Source organism: Diceros bicornis, chromosome 8, assembly GCF_020826845.1.
Source record: "Diceros bicornis minor isolate mBicDic1 chromosome 8, mDicBic1.mat.cur, whole genome shotgun sequence".
In the NCBI taxonomy this organism is placed as follows: Eukaryota; Metazoa; Chordata; class Mammalia; order Perissodactyla; family Rhinocerotidae; genus Diceros; species Diceros bicornis.
This window is the reverse complement of record NC_080747.1, coordinates 72,416,696-72,438,959: the sequence shown is the minus strand read 5'-3', so window position 1 is coordinate 72,438,959 and position 22,264 is coordinate 72,416,696. Positions and strand designations below refer to the sequence as shown.

The 22,264-nt window shown below is 40.8% G+C and overlaps 1 protein-coding gene across 3 annotated transcripts in view; it reads right to left on the bottom strand.

The window, feature by feature from the left end:
• Nucleotides 1-2,823: 2,823 nt before the first annotated feature.
• LOC131409777 (E3 ISG15--protein ligase HERC5-like) overlaps nt 2,824-22,264 on the bottom strand; it is a 47,301-nt gene continuing 27,860 nt past the window's right edge. Inside the window, exons 14-23 of one of the 3 annotated variants that reach the window (XM_058547484.1) lie at nt 19,463-19,573; nt 18,773-18,880; nt 15,383-15,538; nt 13,156-13,299; nt 9,849-10,015; nt 8,502-8,565; nt 7,990-8,060; nt 5,608-5,791; nt 5,418-5,520; nt 2,824-3,788 (exon numbers count right to left, since the gene is read on the bottom strand). In XM_058547484.1, the coding sequence (XP_058403467.1) occupies nt 3,562-3,788; nt 5,418-5,520; nt 5,608-5,791; nt 7,990-8,060; nt 8,502-8,565; nt 9,849-10,015; nt 13,156-13,299; nt 15,383-15,538; nt 18,773-18,880; nt 19,463-19,573 (1,335 nt within the window). In that variant the 3' untranslated portion in view covers nt 2,824-3,561. Of the gene's footprint in view, nt 3,789-5,417; nt 5,521-5,607; nt 5,792-7,989; nt 8,061-8,501; nt 8,566-9,848; nt 10,016-13,155; nt 13,300-15,382; nt 15,539-18,772; nt 18,881-19,462; nt 19,574-22,264 lie in introns of those variants that run through there. The other 2 variants (XM_058547485.1, XM_058547486.1) reach the window with 2 other exon arrangements.

Genomic DNA, 22,264 nt, shown 5'->3' with positions numbered 1-22,264 from the left:
CATGACCACACTGCCTTGATTACTGTAGATTCTAATGAAGTCTCAAAATCAGTTCATTCGAGTGCTCCGCCGTTGTCCTTCTCCAGTGCTGTTTGGGCTATTTTAGGTCCTTTGTATTTCCACATATACTTTAGGATCAGTTTACCAATTTCTACAAAGCAGACTGGAGGGATTTTGAGATTGCACTAAATTAGATCAATTTGGGAAGAAGTGACATGCCAATGATACTGATTCTGCTGTCTATGAGCCTCTCTCCATCTGTTGATAGAAAACTTCTGAGGTAATCTCTTTCAGCAATATTTTCTAATTTTCAGTGTACAGTCAAACATATTTTGTTAAATTGTTGTTGTTGGAGCTGTCGCATTGATTCCAACTCCTAGGGACCCTGTATATAGCAGAGGAATCTTGCCTGGTCTTTTCTGCAGTGCTCCGCTGCTATTCATAGGATTTTCATGGCCAATTTTTGGGAAGTGGGTGTCCAGATCCTTCTTCCTAGTCTGCCTAGTCTGGAAGCTCCACTGAGACCTGCCCACCATGGGTGACCTGCTGGTATTTGAAATCTCAGTGGCATAGCTTTCAGCATCACGGCAACATGCGGCCGCCACAGTATGACAACCGACAAAAGGGTGGTGTGGTTCCCTGACCAGCAAATGAACCCTGGGCCGTGGCAGTGAGAGCGCCGAATCTTAACCACTAGACCAACACTGTTAAATTTACCCTTAAGTATTTCTTATTTTTTTGACGATACTGCAAATGGTACTTTCTAAAATGTCAACTTATGATTGTTGTGAGTATATAGAAATACAATTAATTTTCATATATTGATCTTGAATCGTAAGACTTTTCTATATTTATTTAATAGTTCTAGTAATATTTTTGTAGATCCCTTAGAATCTTCCACAGATGACCATGTAGTCTTTAAATAAGACAGTTTTACTTTTTCCTTTCCAATCATTATGGCTTTTCTTTTTTTTCTTTGCCCTATTGTATGGACTCGTAACTCCAGTACAATGTTGAATAGAAGCAATAAGAGACATTCTTGCCTTGTGCCCAGTTGTGGTAGGAAAGCATTCAGTCTTTCACCATTAAGTATGAGGTTAGCTGCGGGTAGGCTCTAAAAGGTGGAGAAAGTTCCCTTCTGGTCCTAGTTTGCTAAGAGTATTTATCATGCGTGAGGCCTACTGAATTTTGTTAATTTTTTTCCTGCCTCTATTGCGGTAATTATATGATTTTTCTTTGTCTATTATGGTGAAATATAATGGATTTTCAAGTATTTCTGGACTAAACCCCTCTTGGTCACAAGATATTATCCTTTTCACATTTTTTTTAATAGTTTATTTATTTATTTATTTCCCCCAAAGCCCCAGTAGATAGTTGTATGCCATAGATGCACATCCTTCTAGTCGCTGTACGTGGGACGCGGCCTCAGCATGGCCGGAGATGCAGTGCGTTGGTGCGCGCCAGGGATCCCCGGGCGCCAGCAGCAGAGCGCGCGCACTTAACCGCTAAGCCACGGGGCCAGCCCTATCCTTTTCACATCTTGTTGGATACGTTTGATATGTTAAATTTTGTAAAAGATTTTTGTGTCTGTGTTCATGAGAGAGATTTATAGTTTTCTTTTCCTGTAATGTCTTTGTCTGGTTTTGGTATTAGGGTAATGCTGGCATCATAGAATTGATTGGCAAGTGTTGCCTCTTCCTCTTTTCTGAAAGAGTGTGTAAAGAATTGGTACTCTCTCTCCCTCAAATGTTTAGTACAGTTCATCCATTTGCATTACAAAAAGTAATGGTGGAGTTGAAAGGCCTGAAAAACACAACCCACAGTCAGGAGCCTAGGGATGCCTAAGATTCAGAGGTTACTTTTTCCCTTAAAATTCAGATAGAATACATCTGGGCCTTCATTCCATTTCTTGTAGAAACCAGACACACCCCAAATAACTCTGAGGATTCACTGGGGGCTCCTGACCACCACACATTCTAGTGTCCTTGGTGAATTCTCTCTCTCTGTTCTGTCTATCCTCAGGTGACCCTGCCCTCTTTCCACATCAGCACCCTGAAGCCGGATAGCTGAGGCTTACCGTAGGTATTCAATAAGAACCTGATTGCCTTTCGACCTTGTTCCCAGCACAGACATACATGAATCTTGTCCATTTGCAGTTTTCTTATTTAACTTGAGGGGTAACTCAGGTCTGGAGGATTTGTGAGCTTGTTTTGCAGGAGAATGCCTTCAAGGGGGTTGTGATCACAATGGCCAGCCCCCAGCTGCTGTTGACCCCAGAAGTCAGATTGCCCAGGGGCTTATCAGGAGTGACCCCTTTGTTTCTCCAAAGCTCCTCCTGACAAGCCAATTCGCTCTATAAAACCGTTTTCTGCTCTTGTTAAGGTGGATTTGAGTGAACCCATGCTCCCACCTTCCCATTTTGGCTAATTTGAAAAAAACTTTCTCCATCTCCAAGCACCGATGTCTCAGTGACTGGCTTACTGCACATCAGGCACACAAACTTGAAGTTAAGAGGTTTGGCATCAGGGCCCGACCCATGGCCTAGTGGTTAAGTTCGGCACACTCTGCTTCAGCGGCCCGGGTTTGGTTCCCCGGCACCGACCTAAACCACTCGTCAGCAGCCATGCCACGGCAGCGAGCCACATACAAAACAGAGGAAGACTGGCAAAGATGTTAGCTCAGGGTGAATCTTCCTCAGCAAAAAAGAGGTTTGGTATGAACCCCAGTGAGGACTTCGCCCCACGGTCTTTCCTTTCCCAAAGTACCACCGACACAAGCCTTCTGTATGTGGTTTGGGATAACAGCAGGCATTTATAGAACAGCTTACAGTTTAAAAATTTAATATGAGAAAGGACTGGCCTACAAAGATCATTGGCCATTTCCATACTTATATCTCTCCTTTAAATCATTCTGTAACCATGATACTGAGACATAGTTCATGTTCTTCATTTTCTCCAATTACAATTAGACAAGAGTTCCTGGTTGGGTTCAGCGTTTTACCAAAGTAATGATAATCTGCATTTAGAATGATTCTTGGAACACAGTACTGAGCCTAAGTAATTATTCCATGAATTAATGAATCCCTTCACATTTAGATTTTCCAAATAAATTATTCAGCAGTTGGCTAAAATCAAAACTCTAGAGACATTCCAGAATATAAAATGTACTTGTAGATGCCTCAAAAACATGTGGAATTAGTTTATATTTTATTTTTTTCAAACTTCAGCATGTCTTTCACATTTGCAGACAGTATTTATTAGATGTACAATATTTTTAAAAATATCTTTTAGCTTTTCATATTCAGTTTATTTTTAAATGATTATTGTTCAGGAAATAATTCAGTAAAAAGCAAACATCCTCACAGCAAGTTTAGGGATCAGGAAATGCTGATTCATTAAATACCATCCTGATTCATCACTTCATTGTTTATCCTAACATTTGTCCACTAATTCTAACTAAAATCCATCAACCCTTTGTACTATTAGACCTAAGGAAAACCAGAGGAATCCAAGCGTGGGGGGACCTGAGAAGCTGAGGCCTCAGGGAAACTCCCAGGGGTGACTATCCCTGTGTGACCCTGGGTCCAACAAATCCTCTGTTGCTGTTGATGGCTACTTGAAGTGCTTCCTCCATTCTTCTCATTGTCGAATATTCAGGGAGTTCCAGAATATTATGACATGTCAATGATCTCGGGTAATCTCTTTCACTGAAGGTTTCAGGACAGCGAAATATGATTCCCATTTTTTGTAGGCCTCTTACAGGCAACCTATCATTTGCTGTAAGAAAAACTAGAAAGGAATAAACTTTGGTTAAGATATTTCATACAAAGAGCAAAACTTAAAATGAAAAGGAAGCAGTTAACCACTTTATTCAATCAGTATTTATTGAGAGTGCCCTTGAGCAGAAAGAACTGCACAGGACCGTGGGGAGCAGAGAATAATCATGACATTGGTCTTTGTCCTCAGTGACTTCCTAGTCTAGTTGGCTAGGAATTACATACATGAAACGATAACAGCAAGATACAAGGAAGTTTAATGTAGCTCAGCTGGAAGTCTGAGGTGAAGAGCCTAATGAAGCCCTGAGACTCAGGGCAGGGAGAGAGGCGCCAGGCCGGGGTAGCAGGGAGACCTCAGACCTCACATCTGCCTAGTTTCTTCTCAAGGAGAGGAGATGGGTAAGCTTTCAAGGCTGGGGGAAAAAGCCAAGAAAAAGCCAGGGGTAGGAAGATGTGAGTGAACTCACTGAATGTACAGACAATAGAACCACTGGGCTGAAGCAAAAATATCCTGGTAAGAGAGAAGATTGGAAAGGTAGTTTGGGCTTGTGGAGAAGTAGGTTGGGTTTGTGGAGGAGTTGGAATTGTCCTCCACCATCCTCAATAGCAACAAAAATAGCAAGAAAGATGTGTATCTCAGGAAGAACTGAAAACTGGGATGACAAGCTAAGAGAATAAGACATTAAATCTGTCCTAGGGAAACCTTAGGGTTTCCACCAAGAGACGTTCTCACACCACAAGGCCGCAGAGCTTAGTGGTCCAGAGCCTGGGCTCTCACCAGCTGTCTGAACACAGGCAAGCTACTAAATGCCTCATGCCTGTTTTTCCTCATATGTAAAATGGGGAAAAATAAAAGTACCTATCTCATAAGGTTGCTATGAGGATAAAGGGAGGTATAGGTATAAAGTGATCAGTACAATGCCTGGCATAGAATAAGTACACAATAAATGCTGCTGTTGTTATTAGCAGCAGCGGTCATTGCTATTGTTATTCTTTCTTTCTTTTTTGCTGAGGAAGATTATCACTGAGCTAACATCTGTTGCCAATCTTCCTCTTTTTTCGCTTGAGGATGATTAGCCCTGAGCTAACATCTGTGCCAATCTTTCTCTACTTTGTATGTGTGCCCCGGCCACACTGTGGCTGATGACTGGTATAGGTTTGCGCCTGGGATCCGAACCCATGAACCCAGGCTGCCGAAGTGGAGTGTGCCGAACTTAACCACTAAACCACAGGGCCGGCCCCTATTGTTATTTCTAAAATAGTATTAGAGACAGTTTACGCTGTCCTAATTCCATAGGACTTAGATAATTAAATCAAGATAGGAATGTGAGAGAAGAGGCTTGATTAGGAGCCAACAAGAGTGAACAAAGAAGAGATAAACTCAAATTGGAGGTGAGATTAGGGTCAGTGTTGAGAAGGCAGGAAAACAGCAATATCTTTATCATTATTATCATTTTTTTCAAAATGGCAAACAGGCTTATGTAAGAGAAAGAACACTGGTCTAGAAGGCAAGGAACCTGGGTTCTAATCCTTGCTTTGCCATTAACATGTGTGGCCCACCATTAATAATGACTTCATCCCCAGTAAGATATTTGTTTTAAAAAGACATATAACTCTAGATCCATTTATAAATAATACTTACAGAGGAATTTTTTCTTTTCCTCCAAAGTTAATTTGTGAAAAGCTTCCCAAAACATCAGTATAGTAGGATGTGATTTGTGGTATCGTTGCTCATATTCTGAATTCTTGAGAAAAAGAGGGAGAAAAATAGTTTTTAAGGAGGATATATAGAAGTTGTTTCGAAGAATTGGGGACATTTTAGTATCACCTACCTTTTCAAACTGTTCCCAGTCATAATCAGTATTTCCAACTATTGCTGTCATTAGTTCTTCAGGCTGGAAATGTCTAAGTATCTCCTTGTCACAGACTTTATAAAATCCTCTCTGAAATTCCTCATAAACTGCCTTTACAGAGGTGTTGAAAATGTAATCAACACACTTAGAAACATAGTCTTTCCTTGAGGGAAGCAAAAAAAAAAAAGGCCATCAACATACTTTACCAGTGACTAAAATATTCTCTACTTTGCCCTTCTTACCATTTTTATTGAGAAAGTAACGTAAATTACTTCTGCATAGCACACAACCCTGTACTATACAGGGATATAAAATCATCCGGTCAGCTAGAAAAAGGAACCTTGGAGAATACAGCAGAAGGATGAAGACTCCCATTTTCCTCGCTAAGGTCAGGATGATATTTCAAAAACACTAATTTCAATACATCCTGCTTAAAATCTTTCAAAGGCTTCCCATTGCCCTTAGGGTAAATTCCAGACCTCCTTAGCAAGATCAAAAAGCCCTCCATGATCTGAGCCTTGCCCCACTCAGCAGCCTCTTCCCACTTGCATTTGAATCTCTGGCCAAACGGACCTTCAGTTCACCAGGCCTCACTGTTTCTCTTGGAGTTAGGCCATAGCAGGCAGTGTTTCCTCTTCACCTGGCAACTTCTATCATTCATCCGAGTTCAGCGTGAACATGACTTTCTCAGGGTTGGTCCTCTGTTCCTCTCTCTCCCCTCGCACAACAATTTCATTGTGTGAAAATTATTTCTCCCAAGTCTGTCTTCTCTACTACGTGATCAATTTCCTGATGGCAGGGTTTCTACCAGAGGTATTTCCAGCAGACAGCCACCAGAAACACGATAGTCTCCCACCTTTTGAGCATCCTTTGTCGACTACCCTATCTCAATCAACCTGTAGGGGAGCAAAATTTGCCACCCCAAAATGTGTCTCTTTGGCATGAGGATTATTTTAAGCTGACAATTTTTAAGAAACAAAAGACTCAGGAAAAGCTTTTACCTCCCCCTTAACTGCCAAAAGAATTTAGATAAAGGGCCTGTTCCAGGAAGAAGAGCTATCACCAGAGATATCTACAAGGAATATGAGCTAGGTGTGCTGGACTGGGGCAAGTGAGCAGGGCCTGTTTGATTCAGGTCTTCTCTGTGTCCCATTGTCTCTGCATCGCATGGCAAACGTGTGTTTACCAAACATTTGCTCTTCCCATCTTTCTGTGAAACATCTTCCTTCCTTTTGAAGGCCCAAACCCCTACCCCCTTCTCCTTAGCTCTGGATGGCATATAAGCCTCAATTGCCTGACTGCCGGGGAACCTCATATCTTTGGGGTTCCCATACATACGAAATTAAATTTGATTTTCTCCTGTTAATCTGTTTCATGTCAATTTAATTCTTTTTTTTCTATTACCCTCCAAATCCATTTTTCAGTTTCATTTTTATTTTTTTTTATTATTAATTATTTATTTATTTATTTTTCCCCCAAAGCCCCAGTAGATAGTTGTATGTCATAGTTGCACAACCTTCTAGTTGCTGTATGTGGGACGCGGCCTCAGCATGGCCGGAGAAGTGGTGCGTCGGTGCGCGCCTGGGATGCAAACCCAGGCCGCCAGCAGTGGAGCACGGGCACTTAACCGCTAAGCCACGGGGCCGGCCCTCAGTTTCATTTGTAGAACAGCCAGAAGAACTTAGAAAGGAGAACGAAAAATTTCTTCCCTTCTCTCCCCTCCCCCTGTAACCAGTAATGTGCTGGTAAATGTTTAAGAACCAGCTCTCTCAAAAGGAGAGAGAAAAGGAAGGAAACCCTCACTTGCAGCATTTGCTGATTTCTGTGGTGAAAATATTTCCACCATGGCTGATTTCAAACTACTAACACTTTAATAATAAACTCTCAACATTTTTCCAAATTTAACACTCAGCTCTCACAAGCTGGTACCAGCTGACTCGAGCGTACCTATAACTCTCTAGTCTCTTAGTTGGTTTTAATTTTCTTCAGAGTTGTTCATCCTTATCTGACATTCTGTTACATAATAATTTATCCGTGTATTGTCTTTCTCCCCCACGGAAATTTAAGCTCCAGATTTGGTCTGGCTCTTTCACTGCTATATCCCTGGCACCTAGAATAGGTTCTGGTACAGAGTAGGGGCTCAAAACTAGTTGTTAAACGAATAACTAGGGAAAAGTGCCGCAAAGGAAATATTTAATCCTGACTCTTTTCTGCCCTTCTCTTAGCCTGTAACCTTGTTATCTTTCTAAAAGCTGAGGAGCTAAAATGATCATGTGAGAAGCTAAAATACATTTATCAAATACAGTGATATAAACATTTTATGTATATTCAAAGCAGATATTTCCAGGTCTCAAAACTTACTTGTTGGTTTGGTCCACAAGTACAGAGATCCCATTTGGAATTAGATCAACATCATTTTGGTCCCAGTGTATCTATAACCAAAACGTATTCAGGTACCAAACATGACAGAAAGTCTGAATAATCAACCATAACACCATTATTGCCAATACATTCTTCCCTATGAAATTTTAAATAACTGGGAGCTAAATAATTATTTGTAAAGTTCAGTCTTTTAAATACATATAAAAATAAAAAGGCGTCCCTAGTATCTGTTGTACATTGCTTTTAAGCATACATCATTCCATTTAGGTGTTTACATTGTTCACACTGATTGAGTGATTGCTCTCTTTTCACTTTATTTGAGAGTGTATAGACATCAGGTATCAAATGAGGAGCAGGTGGGGAAAGTCTTACAGTACAGAAGTAAAATACTCTTCAAGAAAGGAATCCCATATTTAACATACTACAATAAAAATTATTTAAAAAAAAACAAATTAAAGGTAACGTATAATCTGGCTTTCATTAGTACTCACAGAAAAATAGATGTAATCTTCTTCAATGTCATCAGATTCATCATTTAGAACTTCTTGCAAATTCCTAATGAAAATTTTGGTTTAAAAAATTATACTTACTGATTTTGTAAAATGTCAAAAGTAATAAATGTTCAATGGAAAAAATTTTGGACAATATAGAAATGTATAAAATGCCATGTAAATTTCCTCTCCTCCACTTTCCCACTCCCTCTGCCTAGAGTTAACCGCTATTTACAGTTTGTTTGGACCACCACTAACACAGAGACACTGCTGAGTCGTGGTGGAAATTACAAAAAGGAGCCCCTTCCTCTAGACCAGTGATTCTCAACCAGGGGTGATTTTGCCCCCCCGGGGACATTTGGCAAAATCTGGAGACATCTTTGGTTGTCATAATTAGAGGGAAGGTTGCTACTGGCATCTGATGGGTACTGACCCCATGTGCTGCTAAACATCCCGACAACGCCCCGGACAGCCTTCCACAGCAAAGAATTACCCAGACCAAAATGTCAATATTGCCAACATTGAGAAACCCTGCTCTAGACAGTCAGGGGATCCAGGATTGTAAATCTAGCCAGTTTATTCTTCTACATGAGAAGAGAATCCTTTTCCCCAATCTGTTGCCAATTCGATATTTTATGAAAAACTTTTTAACAGTTGTCAGTCTGTAGGCAGAAAAATGACATCTCATTTTCATTTGTATTTCCTCAATTACTAGTAAGGTTGAGCATATTTTTATTTTTTGATTAGCCATACAGATACACACAGAGATATTGCCATATATATTTATATGTGTGATGACACACACATATATATGTATACATCAGAGATACTAATCCTTTGTCTATCATGTATGTTGCCTGTATTTTCCTCACAGGATAGTTTGCCTTTTAACTTAGAACAAGTATTTTTCAATCCATAAAAAATTAAGTTGATAATATGCCGATTTATTTAAATAAATTAAATATGATTAAATATGATTTACTTAAAATAAATATAGCATGCGTGATTCTCATTAAGAATATTGTGTACTGTCCAAAGCAACTGTTTCCATCTGGATAAATTCAAGAGACCACGCCAGAGCTTGGTTTATTGTACTGGTCGATACTTAGAGGAGCATTTGGCTTTTCTCCATTGTTGAAGGTTTACTTGATTATAACTCATGCTAAAATTCAAATTCCTCTAAAAAGCACACATTTGTTGAAATCAAAGATCTTGTCTGTGTTCATGTGTATCTGTGTGTGTGTGTGTGTGTGTGTGTGTGTGTGTGTCTAACGTCTTAGGCATAACGTTATTATGCCTAAATAACTGAGACTTACTGGATATAGTCCTGGAAAAGCATTGACTTACTTTCCCAAAAGAGGACTGAGTTCTCTTAAATCTTCCAATGATGGCTTTTGGTCCAGAAGTTTCTTAAACAGAGCCAGTGGGAAAGGAAGGTTGGCAACATTGAAGTTGTATAGGGAGAGTCCACACAGCATCCCAAAGAGGAAATAGCTCTTCTTCTCAAATTTAGGCTGGAAAAGGAGAAGGAAAAAATATCCCTAATGTAGTCTAAAGAATCAATAATCCAAAGGGATGATTAGATTCGTAGACAATGATTTTGGTTCCGTTTTCTAAAAGTTGCAAATTAGAAACAGAATGGACTTCAGGAAAATAAAAACTTGAGGTTCTTACGTAGGCTATAATACAATTCAAATTTCTTCCATAAGTTAAAATACGAATTAACAGTTCAGAATATTAAATAAATGAAGTTACTTTTCGTTACTAACAGCATGTCTGGAATATAAAAAATAAGCTCAGACAGCCTCATAAACGAAGGATTTTCACTCTTTAGTTCTACAGTCTCTGCCTTTATGTTCACGTAGAAAAATGACACTGTGGAAGGAAGGGTGCACTTGATCTACACGTTCAGTGGGCGTCAGGCGTGTCATGTGAGTGTCAGATGAGTGGTGTCCCCTTGGGGAATACAGCCCTCAACCTAGTTGTGCTTCCAGGGACAGGCACATGGGTCAGGGAAGGTGCCTAATGCTGTTGACCATGACAGCGGGTGGAAGGAAGAAGGAAGGAGTCCTGATGAAATTGGCCTCACTGTGCTCTCTGCACTTTGTAGTCCCAGATGAGGGAAAACACTGGCCACATCTGGCCGGGCCACCGCTACAGCTCAGCCGAGAGATCACTAGCCTGAAAATTATAAGACTGTGAATCCAGCACCAGCCTTGCTGTCAGCAGGTCATGACTTTGGGCCACTCACATAATAATCTGTGCCTCCATCCACTCGCCCCATTTACTTCTTAGCGTAATTGTGAGGATAAATGCTAAAAATGCATTTGATCCAAATGTGGCCTCCTCTAACCTAATTGGTCCTGTGGCCTGTATTTGTAACGTGTCCCCTGCTTCTGGCTGATTTTGTCCCTTCACTGAGCCATACACGAATCAAACTTCTGTCCCTGTGTGTTCTATCTAGCAGCATAGCACAATGCTTAAGAGTAAGGGCTTTGGGGGGCCGGCCTGTTGGCGCAGCAGTTAAGTGCTCGTGCTCTGCTGCGGTGGCCCGGGGTTCGCAGGTTTGGATCTCGGGCCCGCACTGACGCACCACTTGTCAGGCCATGCTGTGGCAGCGTCCCATATAAAGTAGAGGAAGATGGGCACGGATGTTAGCCCAGGGCAAATATTCCTCAGCATAAAAGAGGAGGATTTGCATCGGATGTTAGCTCAGCGCTGATCTTCCTCACCAAAAAAAAAAAAAAAAAAAAAGTAACGGCTTTGGGGTCGGACAGTCCTGAGTTCATATCCTGGCCCGGTGACTTGCTAGTTGAATGTCCTCGGACAGTTTATTTAATCTCGCTGAGCCTGAGTTCATTTATCTGTAAAATGAGGACAAACCACCTACCTCACAGCGTTGACGTGAGGATTAATCTTCTCCTCTCCATCCCCCACTTGCATCTCTTTGATCTATTTAGTCCCTATCCTTCAACATCAACCTCGGGTCTCCACTTTTCCATGACACTTTCTCCAGTCACTTCAGTCGCCCTTGATTTCTTTCTGTCCTAATTAAAAAATCCCTTAAATTTGTACAGTGCCCTAAGTTCGCCAGGCACTTTCAGACTCTGATGCACCTCATCTTGCTTTATTCCCACTCGGCCCTGTAAAGCAGGCAGAGCAGAAATTATGACACCCATTTTATAGGTGAGGAAACTGAAAACTCAGAGAAGCTAGACGACTCAGCCACCGTCACCCAAGAGTAGAACTCTGGGCTTCAAATCCCACATCCGTGCTTCCTTCCACACCCACCCTGCTTCTCAACAACTGTTACACGGGAAGTCAGCATCCATCACTGAGAACCAGTGCTGAAGTTCCTGGTGTCTCAGTCTCACTGCTCCATCTACATATACAAAAACGTTTCAAGAGGAAAGGGATTGTGTCTTATACTAATTTGAAACTCCCACAATATTTAATACAATGTTGGAACCTCAAGAAACATTCAATAAGTGCTTGTTGACCGACTGATAAAAATCCTACCACTGGCACACCTTGGCCTTTCTTGTCTTCTAGAGGTTCATTCTTTCTCAAAAAGATACAAAACACCTTTCAGTATTTTTTCACACCTATTCATCTTTCTCCTCCTCTTCCCTGTCCTTCCTGGCTTCCAAACCTCCACCATGTCATTCGGAAGAACATCTGGAAGTTTTTATGGGAAAGTTTATGGGAAAGGGGATCAATAAATTGAAGCTCAACATGTGATTCTTTTTAGAATTATTTGCTCTGAGTTACTAATACAGAAATGACAACAAGTCTTTGTGACTTTAAGAAAATGTTTACATTTCAAAGATCTTTATAAAAATAGGATCACTGCAGAAATGAATCACCTTAGAATTAGCAACTATCTCTAGGATTCTAGTAATAATTTCCCCCCTAATTTGAAACATTCTAGATTCTTCCTTCTCAAAATTTAGGAAACCCCTCAAATATCCATCAATAGGAGACTGGATAAGTGAAGTGTGGCACATCCATACAGTGGAACGCTGCTCGGCTATAAAAGAGAATGAACGACAGATACACGCAACAACACACACGAGTCTCAACACGATTACGCTGAGTGAAAGGGACACACACAAAGACCGCTTATGATTCCGTTTATGTGAAACTCTAGGAAAATTCAAACTACTCTATAGTGACGGAAATCACATCAGTGGTCGCCGGTGCAGGGGCGGGGGAGGAGCAGAAGCAGGGGAGCAGAAGGATTAGAAAAGGACGGGGGAAACTTTGGGAGATGATGGACATGTTCATTATCGTGACTGTGATGACAGTTTCATGGGGACATATGGGGACATCAAACTTATCAAACTGGACACTGTAAATATGTGCAATTTCCTCTATCTCAAGTGTTCTTAATTAAAGCTGTCTAAAAGTTTAATGTGCATGTGAATCACCCGGATCTTGTAAAACACATGTTCTGATCTGGGGCGGGGCCTGAGATTCTGCTTTTTGAACAGCTCCCAGTCGATGCTGGAGCTGCTCCTCTGTGGACCATATTTTGAGTAGCCAGACTTTATGTGACCTAATTTTACATTATTATGTGTATGGTTTGCGTGTTGCAGTATATAGTCTACTTTCTCTGCTCTGAAATGCCATAAGAAAATCAATGAAGACTTACGCTCACAGGAAACCACATGGAGGAACCCTCTTCGGGATATATGAACATCCCATATTCTGTCTTGGTCATCTCTTCAAATATACAGTGGAAGAACTCAGACTTGACCCCTGCACTCTCAGGACGAATTTCTTTAACAAATGCAATCTGAAGAAAAAGAACACACTCTCAGGTCCAGATTTAAAATATCATGTCTTGATCTTTATGGGAAAGTTCCAAACCTCCTGCAGTCACCAGAATTCCCAGAAGCCCACACACCTTCCCTCATGGCAATCTGTTCTGCCTCAATTTGCTACTGAGCAGCAGATGCCATGAACCTGTTTATTGTCAGATTATTTTCTAGTGAGGGCCTGCCCCATGAACCAAGTGAAGGCGGACTCGAGCAAGACTGAGCATTCACCACTTACAGTGACCGGCGTCTTGAACCAAACTTCGATGGGCTTCAAACCCCTGGGCCACTCAACTCCCCAGTTATTCTGTTTTGCTGTCTATCTTCATCTCATCATCCAGACTTTACAACCTTGCCTCCAGTCAACAACCATTTGGGTTTCTCCAGACTTTGCCCTCATTAGGACTTCTGATAAACAGCCCTGCCAGCCAGCCTGGGCAGGGCACCTGTGCAGGAACCATCAGACTGACTGTCCATACCCTTGTGGGGAAATCAATATTGACTAGTCCTTCTTTTCTAAAGTCCACATTTGGACTCTGTGGCCTAGTACTACCTTGTTTTCCTCTGACCTCTCCAATGACTCCTTCTCTACTTCCTTTTCCGGCTAATTTCTTTGTATCTTTTGAATATAAGCATCACTAAGCTTCATTAAGAGTTCTCTTTCTCCTTCTTTGCCTGAAAGATCTTATCTACTAACACTTTGGTCAACCAAGTCCTTGGCCACAGACCGTCATCTCCAAGGACCTGCCTCACACTCCGTCCTGATACCCCAATAACAAATAAAGCTTACCTCCAATTTTCTTATTTCTGCTCATTTACACTAGCAAGTCTGCCTTCACCGTGGTCAGAATCCACTCATAATGGACCTTGACAACCTTGCCTTGTTCAGAGTCTGTGTTTTGATTGAATCTGTCTTGAAGTTTACCCTCTTAACTCTTCGTCACCTCCTGCAGGTGGTATCATTTTCTATTGATTTCCTTATAATCAAGATATAAAGGAAAGTAGGTGCAGAGGGAGACATACAACTAGAAAATCTGGCTTATAACACAGTTTTTTTGTTGTCCACTGGAGTCCCATCCTGGGAAATAGCCCTCTCCTGTCTGAGTCCCACCCTCCAGGTTCTGCTTTCTTCTCTGAGAACCTAACTCTTTCCCTAATGGCTGATAACAGGAAAAGCCACTCCCTTCTGGACAGACTCCTGCTCCCGCCTACAGAGTTAGTCATTGTTCTATGGCCTCAATAGGGCAGACGATCTGAGGTACCACACAACAAAAACCCTACAGGCGCCCACAAACGGTGAAGTGGAGGATGGCTAGATTTGGAACCAATAGAGTAGAAGGTTTGTGCCTAAAACTAGAGCCCAAATGTAGGAAAAGTATCTGTTCCACCTGCTGCTGGTTGATTGCATTAATAGCCCAAATTCCTCAGCCCTCCTTGATCCATGTCTTTTGCATGTGACTTTGCAGTTCCTCCCATTAAAAAGGCTGAATATACTTTGCCAGCCCTTGACTTGGATTCAGCCACGTGACCTGCTTTGACTAAAGTAACATTTGTTGTGTGACTGGGCCTGCTGTCTTGTACCTCTGGCATTGCTGTGAGAAGAACATGCTTGCAGTGCCAGGAAGAAGACGAAAAACACAGGAAGCAGAGCCAAACTGCCCTATCCAGGCCTAGTCTAGATCAAGCCAGTCCCTAGCCAACTCCCAAATATGTAAACAAGCGCAGACAAAATCTGCAAAGCCACCCAGATGAGTTCAACCTATACCAGTAGATCCTCAGCTAAATAGCAGATGGGTAAAATAAATTACTGTGCTTTTAAGTCATTAAGCTTTTGGATGGTTTATTATGCAAAAGTTTTGTAGCCATAGGTAACTAACAGTTAACTCACAACCCCAGTGTTCAATTAACCATCCCACTGCTTTCCTCTGAAGGGTAAGGGAGGAATTCTGGAAACCATAAGGCTGATAACTGTAGTTGCAAATGCAGGCTCTTCTTTGCTACATTACATAAATGTTTCCCTCCCACATTAGTAAGAAGGTCCGATGAGACGTTTTACTGTACCGCTAACTCTTTCCGGAGGTCAGTGACTTCAGCTTGGCTTAACTGACCCAGAGCATCTTCAACTAGGTGACTCCGTCTGACCTGAAGTATAAATATAGGGAATGCATCCTTTCCTTGCCAAATCATTTGCCTCTGGTATGCACTCTTTCTTGCATTCTAGAAAAAGAAATATTTTAGGAATCCTCATAGGAATACTAGGAAGTGTTTAATATTTCAAATAAACATATTTTGGATAGCATACACTTACACCTGCCGTTGCTATATATACTCATATTGTAACTATTTAAGGAAAAGGGCATCATATGTACACTCATGGATAAAGAGATCATGGGATCTGTGAAACTATGGCTCCTAGGAATTGTGTACAGGGGATTAGTCCCCATGGATGTACAATTGAGTAATTACAAGCTATCTCAGACCACATATTATGGTAAACATGATCCTTCAAGGCAACAGTGGTATTCAACATGCTGAGACATTTGTCCACGAGCAGTCTCAAGAAGCAGAGTGTTAGCACCATAATCCTCCAGAATACAAGGGCAGTTCGGGAGCTCCAGGATAATGTGGATATAGGAAAAAGACTAGAGGAAAGACTCGCTCAGAGAAGATCCACTCTTCCCCTTCAAATAACTATGATCCATCAACCAAATCTGCATGGCAGCTCCCCAGAAATATGCCACCGGTGGCCTCAGTTTGGACCTAGCATTGTTCTCAGTCACCACACATAGTACTTCCGTTTAGCTTTTCTGAATTCTCAGCATTCCCTCACTACTTCAGTCCCCCGATCTTGTTTGTGCTGAACTCCCTTGGATTAGAAATCTAGTGTTGGACTTGCTATCCTCGCTTTGACCTTTAACACTCTTCTAGGGCTTCTGCTATATCACAAGGACAATAAAGGAGTATTTAGGACTCACAAACCAATGCAGCCCTCTTGGGGCCTATCCCGCAATAGTGACAGTAAGACAGGTGGGCAATGGCTATCCTATTCCATGTTTCCAGGCTGGGGGTGTTGTCCATATGAGCACTCTACAAGCATCTCAGAGAAGCGTGCATGTGGCTCCGGGCTTGGGAAGGCCCTGACCCGGATCTCTGCCAGCACTATATACTCAGAAATTTATATGAGATTCCACTAGATTCTTTGGGTTTTTCCTTAACATGTTTGTTGGAAAGAAGCTCCAGGTTTGTAGGGAGATGGATCAAGTGCCATTTCTGGTCCTTCCTGGTGATGGTGATGGGTCAGCTCCTCCTGTGGCCCAGGCATCTGCAGCTCTGGGACACTTCACTAATACTGCCTGCTGAGCAAGCAGCACGTCCCACGGCTCAGAGTGACAGCGAGTGGCCAGCAGTGTCCTCCACTGACTACAGCAGGGAGGGGAGTATGGGGCCTGCTGCACGCCTACTTTCTCTCACGTACCCAAGGTCGGGACTGGAAACCTGCATCTTAGTTTCCAGTTTCTCTACCCCTATTCTCCATGTATTGGTTTCCCCTTTCTACATTTATGCATTTGAATTGGTAATCCAGTTTGGAGCTTACCATCCTGACTATGTCTAGCATCCCTCCTTTGGAGGGCCCGATTCTGGAGTCTGCTTTCTAACTTTACCCATGACACCTATAACTACAAGTTCTCTTGTCCTCAAACATTCTCCAAACCTTCATGATATGCAACCTGCCTGGGTCCACTATCCACACAACCCTCAGGAACAGAGTAGACAGGTTAGAACACTGCTGTAGAAGAAAACTCGATAGAAGGAAGGACTTGTTTAAAGGAAACTGAAGGGGAAATTAGGTTTGGGAAGGAAAGACTCAATCTAGTTTCTCCCATTACCAGAGATGTTAGGAAAATAAAAAAAGATGTGGCTGGGAAACAAAAGATGAGATGACCCAGTCAAATCTCCTTGTAAACATGCTGATGACAAACACTAATAACAGCAACTAGGGGGGAGTCCTTATCTACGGAATGCTTTTAGCAGGAGGTACCTTGTCTGTCTAGGTTGCTTATCATAAATAAACCTGGAACTTATGGATTTATGGGGCATGGCTCTTTGGAAAATGTCAGGTAAGCTCTATAATTAGTAGGGTATAAAAAGGAAATGTTTGATAACTGAAATGGCTCCTTTGTGCAGGTGATATACCAGACTTCCCCATGTTTCACCCAGAGGGCCTCTATCCTTTGATTTATGAATAAAAGTAGTGGGTAGGACTTCTGATTCCTGTGAGTGTTTAAAGTATAAACATTACAGATAAATAGATATGATCCTTTCCTAAGGAATGGCCTGGAAAATAAGTCTCAGCAATCAAAAATTGGAAAATCTTTAGCATAACGTCTGGGGGCTGGGGGCGGGATGAGCATTATGTACATTTAACTAAGAACTAAGGCTGATGGCGATAAGAGAGACAAAATAGCATGTTAACGTTATGTGGGAATAATTCAACTGCCAGAAAAGGAGGAGAAGGGAGAGTCAGTGGAAAACAGAATAAACTGACTGACTGACTTACAGGCATTATCTGGGAATAAAAGAGTATCAGGGGGGCTTACCAATTTAAGCAGATATGAAAATCTAAAGCCTAACACTGGACTGAGGAAGAGAGGGAGGGAAATGGAAAGAGTAATTACTAGATGTTTCAGTTGCTCATAGTAGGAAAACAATATCATCTCAAGAAAGTGAGGACTTGGGCGTTATATAATAATGAGAAACACAATTAAAATTAAACCAAAGTATCAGGATTAACCCATTGAACTGGAAAAGATCACAAAGCTTGGTAACACTCTGCATTGGTGAGAGTGTGTGAAAGGGGCATTTCATACATTGCTGGTAGTAACATAAATTGGTACAACTTCTATGTACGGTAATTTGGCAACATTTAATAATTAAAGAAAAAGGATTATGCATCATTCAACCTTCCTATATGATTAATTTTTCAGGGGAACCAAATGGCCCTGAGGGTGAATTGATGAAGAAAAGTTCTTTACAGAATTCCAGTTTATAACTTTGGAAGGAATGATAAGATTAGAAATATCACCACTTTTCAAAATTTAACCAAACAATGGATGAATTATTAAATAAAAGGTTGATGGGGAACATTACAATGGAAGAATCATGTGGTCACCACCTCAACCCACTGATGAATCTCAGCCTGAACAAGAGGGAAACAACCAGAAATAATTCATTGAAGTATGGAGAGGTGACAAGAAATTGGGCCTGAGATTTGCTTTAAGATACTTCAGCAAAAATAGTACCAACTAGAAAAACAATGAAAGTGATAAATGATGCAAGTGTGGCAAAATGTTAATGGCTGCTGGAACTTTGTGATGGGGTTCATTACTCCATTATCTCTATTTTGTATATGTTTGAAATGTTACATAATGAAAAAAAGTAAGGCATACGTACCTGCATTTGTCTAAAGGATTCAGCTTGGAATAATTTAATTTTGGATAGCAAATTAAAGATAAATGGAAAATCACTGAAAATAAGGGGATTGGCATTTTCCGCAGGTATCTAAAAAATAAACAGAGATAACAGTTTTGATAATTAAAAAATTCATAGAAACAGAGAGTAGAAAGAATGGTTGTTAGTCTTTTGTGAGCAAGATCAGCCCTGAGCTAACATCCATGCCAATCCTCCTCTTTTTGCTGAGGAAGACTGGCCCTGAGCTAACATCTGTGCCCATCATCCTCCACTTTATGTGGGATGCCGCCACAGCATGGACTGACAAGCCCGCGCGCCCTGGATCCGAACCTGGGCCACCAGCAGCAGAGCTCGAGCACTTAACCGCTACGCCACAGGGCCGGCCCCGAAAAATCTCCACGTTTTACCTCATCAACCTTAAATTATTTCCCTCTATACTTTTTTGGGATCTGTTTTTAAGAATCCAAATTACCTAGAAACAAATTTCTAAGAAAATGCATTTGTTGGTGAGTGAAAGATATTTAAGTTTTCAATAATCATCCAATTTAGGAAATTCAATATTTCAATGAGAAAATTTTCAAATCTTCATTTATCAAAGAGATACCTACATAGCTACTCATGCGTCCTCCTTTAAAGCATGATAATTTTCAGAAGTAAAAATGTTATTCTTACCAGGTTGTTCTTCCTCAAGAACACTCTTTTATCTTTACAAATGTCCAACAAATATGAGAGTTCATTTACGTTGAAAGTATTTTCTGGTAGCAGACAGTTAGCTTTGTTTACCTTAAAGAGAATATGACCTGTGAATTTCATTTTCTAGTAATAAATGATTTAATCTATTTTTTAGATATGGCTATTACATAGATAATTAGAATAGAGATCTATAAACCCAATATATTTGTCAATGATGAAGTAGACTTCCATAACTCTTCCATTTTTTGATCTATAATGTCTCCAATTTTCAAGAATATTGTAAAAGATATAAGATATTGGCAGTGGAGATTAGGAAACCAATTCTTAGGGCACAGGTTTACTGGAAACAGTTTCTAGATCGTGAGAATAAAAGCACCAGAAAAAACTCAAGGTATTCTTGTGAATTCAGCACTTTCTCTATTAACTAATGAATACTAATTTAGCACACACTGTTTGTCAGGCATGGGACAAAACATAAGCTAAAAATGGTCCTGACTTACACACAGCTCTTTGTCTACTACAGTGGTCAGCAAACTCTTTCTTAAATCCAGTCAGTCAACATTTTGAGCTTGGGATCATACAGTCTCTGGTGCACCTATTCAACTCAGCCATCTTGTAGCACAAAACCACCACAGACAATATGTAAACAAGTGCATGTGGATGTGTCCCAATAAAACTTTATTTATAAAAACAGGAGGCTGCCCGTGGGCATAGATTGCCAACCCATGGTCTAGTAGGTAAAAACAGCAAGTAATCCAGCATCTAGGATGCAGTTCCTGACTGGACAAGGACTTAGGGGGTTCAAGAAGGCTTCCCAAAGGAAGCAGAGCTAGAAAATCAATGATCTAAATAAGCCCCATCACATCAAATTAATCCAATAGACAGACGGCAGGAAATAAGAAATCTCAGAACATAAATTAAGGAAAAAATCAGATGTATAGGAGAGAAGACCAACAAATAAAAAGACTGAGTGGAAAAAAAAACAAAACTTCCTGGTAAGACGGATCCAGAAAAAAAAGGCCAATAACCATTATCAGGAATGAAAATGCAATAAAACTACAGATTGTGATGGGTACTTTTACTCAATGAAATAAGTCCATTATAAAACATCTTAAGTCCTCATAAAGTTTCTCACTTTTAAAATCCCCAATTATTTTATGCCAAACATTTTCCTTTTATACATTACTTCATAAAAAATATTTGACTCCTTATGATTCTTATTCATCTTCTTAATCTTTTTTCTTTAATTATTAACATGTTGTGACAACATGGACAGACCTTTAGGACATTATGCTAAGGGAAATAAGTCAGACACAGAAAGACAAATACTGTATGATATCACTTATATGTGGAATCTAAAAAAGCCAAACTCATAGAAACAGAGAGTAGAAAGAATGGTTGTTAGTAGGGGTTGGAGGGCGGGGGAAATGGGAAGATGTTGGTCAAAGGGTACAAACTTCCAGTTATGAGATGGATATCTAATAACTGGGGATCTAATGTATAGCATGGTGACTATAGTTAACAATACTGTACACTCATGCATTGCTTAAGGACGGGGACACGTTCTGAAAATGCATCATTAGGTGATTTGGTCGTTATGTGAACATCATAGAGTGACTTACACAAACCTAGATGGTACAGCCTCCTACACACCTAGGCTATATGGTATAGCCTATTGCTCCTAGGGTACAAACCTGTACAGCATGTTACTGTACTGAATACTGTAAGCAACTGGAACACAATGGCAAGTATTTCTGTATCTAAACATATCTAAACATAGAAAAGGTACAGTAAAAGATAAAAAAGATAAAAAATGGCACACCAATATAGAGCCCTTACATGAATGGAGCTTGCAGGACTGGACGTTGCTCTGGGTGAGTCAAGGAGTGAGTGTGGGTGAGTGTGAAGGCCTAGGACATTACCAGACACTACTGTAGACTCTATAAACACTGGACACTTAGGATACACTAAATTTATAAAAAAATATTTTTCTTTCTTCAATAATAAATTAACCATAGCTCACAGTAACTTTTTTACTTTATAAACTTTAAATTTTTTTTTAACTTTTCGACTCTTTTGTAATAACACTTAGCTTAAAACACAAACACATTGCACAGCTGTGCAAAAATATGTTTTCTTTATATCCTTATTCTATAAGCTTTTTTCTGTTAAAAATTTTTTTTTCACTTTTTAAACTGTTTTTGTTAAAACTAAGACACACACACATTAGCCTAGGCCTACACATCACCAGGATCATCGACATCACTGTCTCCACCTCCACATCTTGTCCCACGGGAAGGTCCTCCAGGACAGTAACTCGCGTGGAGCCGTCGTCTCCTATGACAACAAGGCCTTCTTCTGGAACGCCTCCCGAAGGGCCTGCCGGAGGCTCTTGCTGAGGAGGTGTCACTCTCCAGAAACATGTCCATGGTGGTTTGCTTGGTTTGTTTCCTTTCTTCACCATAGATTTGCTTGTAAGCAGATAATGCACATGAACATTCCTCTCTATTAATGAAAATGTTTCAGTGTTGGGGTCCCTGCTTTCAAACTTTTTAAGGAGCTTGCTGAAGTCTGCACAAGCTTCTGCTAAACTCTTCACTGTGAATTATCTTGGGGGTTCTTCTTTTCTTCTCCTGCAGTTCCCTTTTCTCCTGCCTCTTCTTCAGCTATGCGTTCCTGTTCCGGTTCCAACAACTCCTCTGTAGTCAATTCCTCAGGGACCACCTCCAGGAGCTCCTCAATGTCATCCTCATCCACACCCAGGTTAAAGTTGTTTGCATC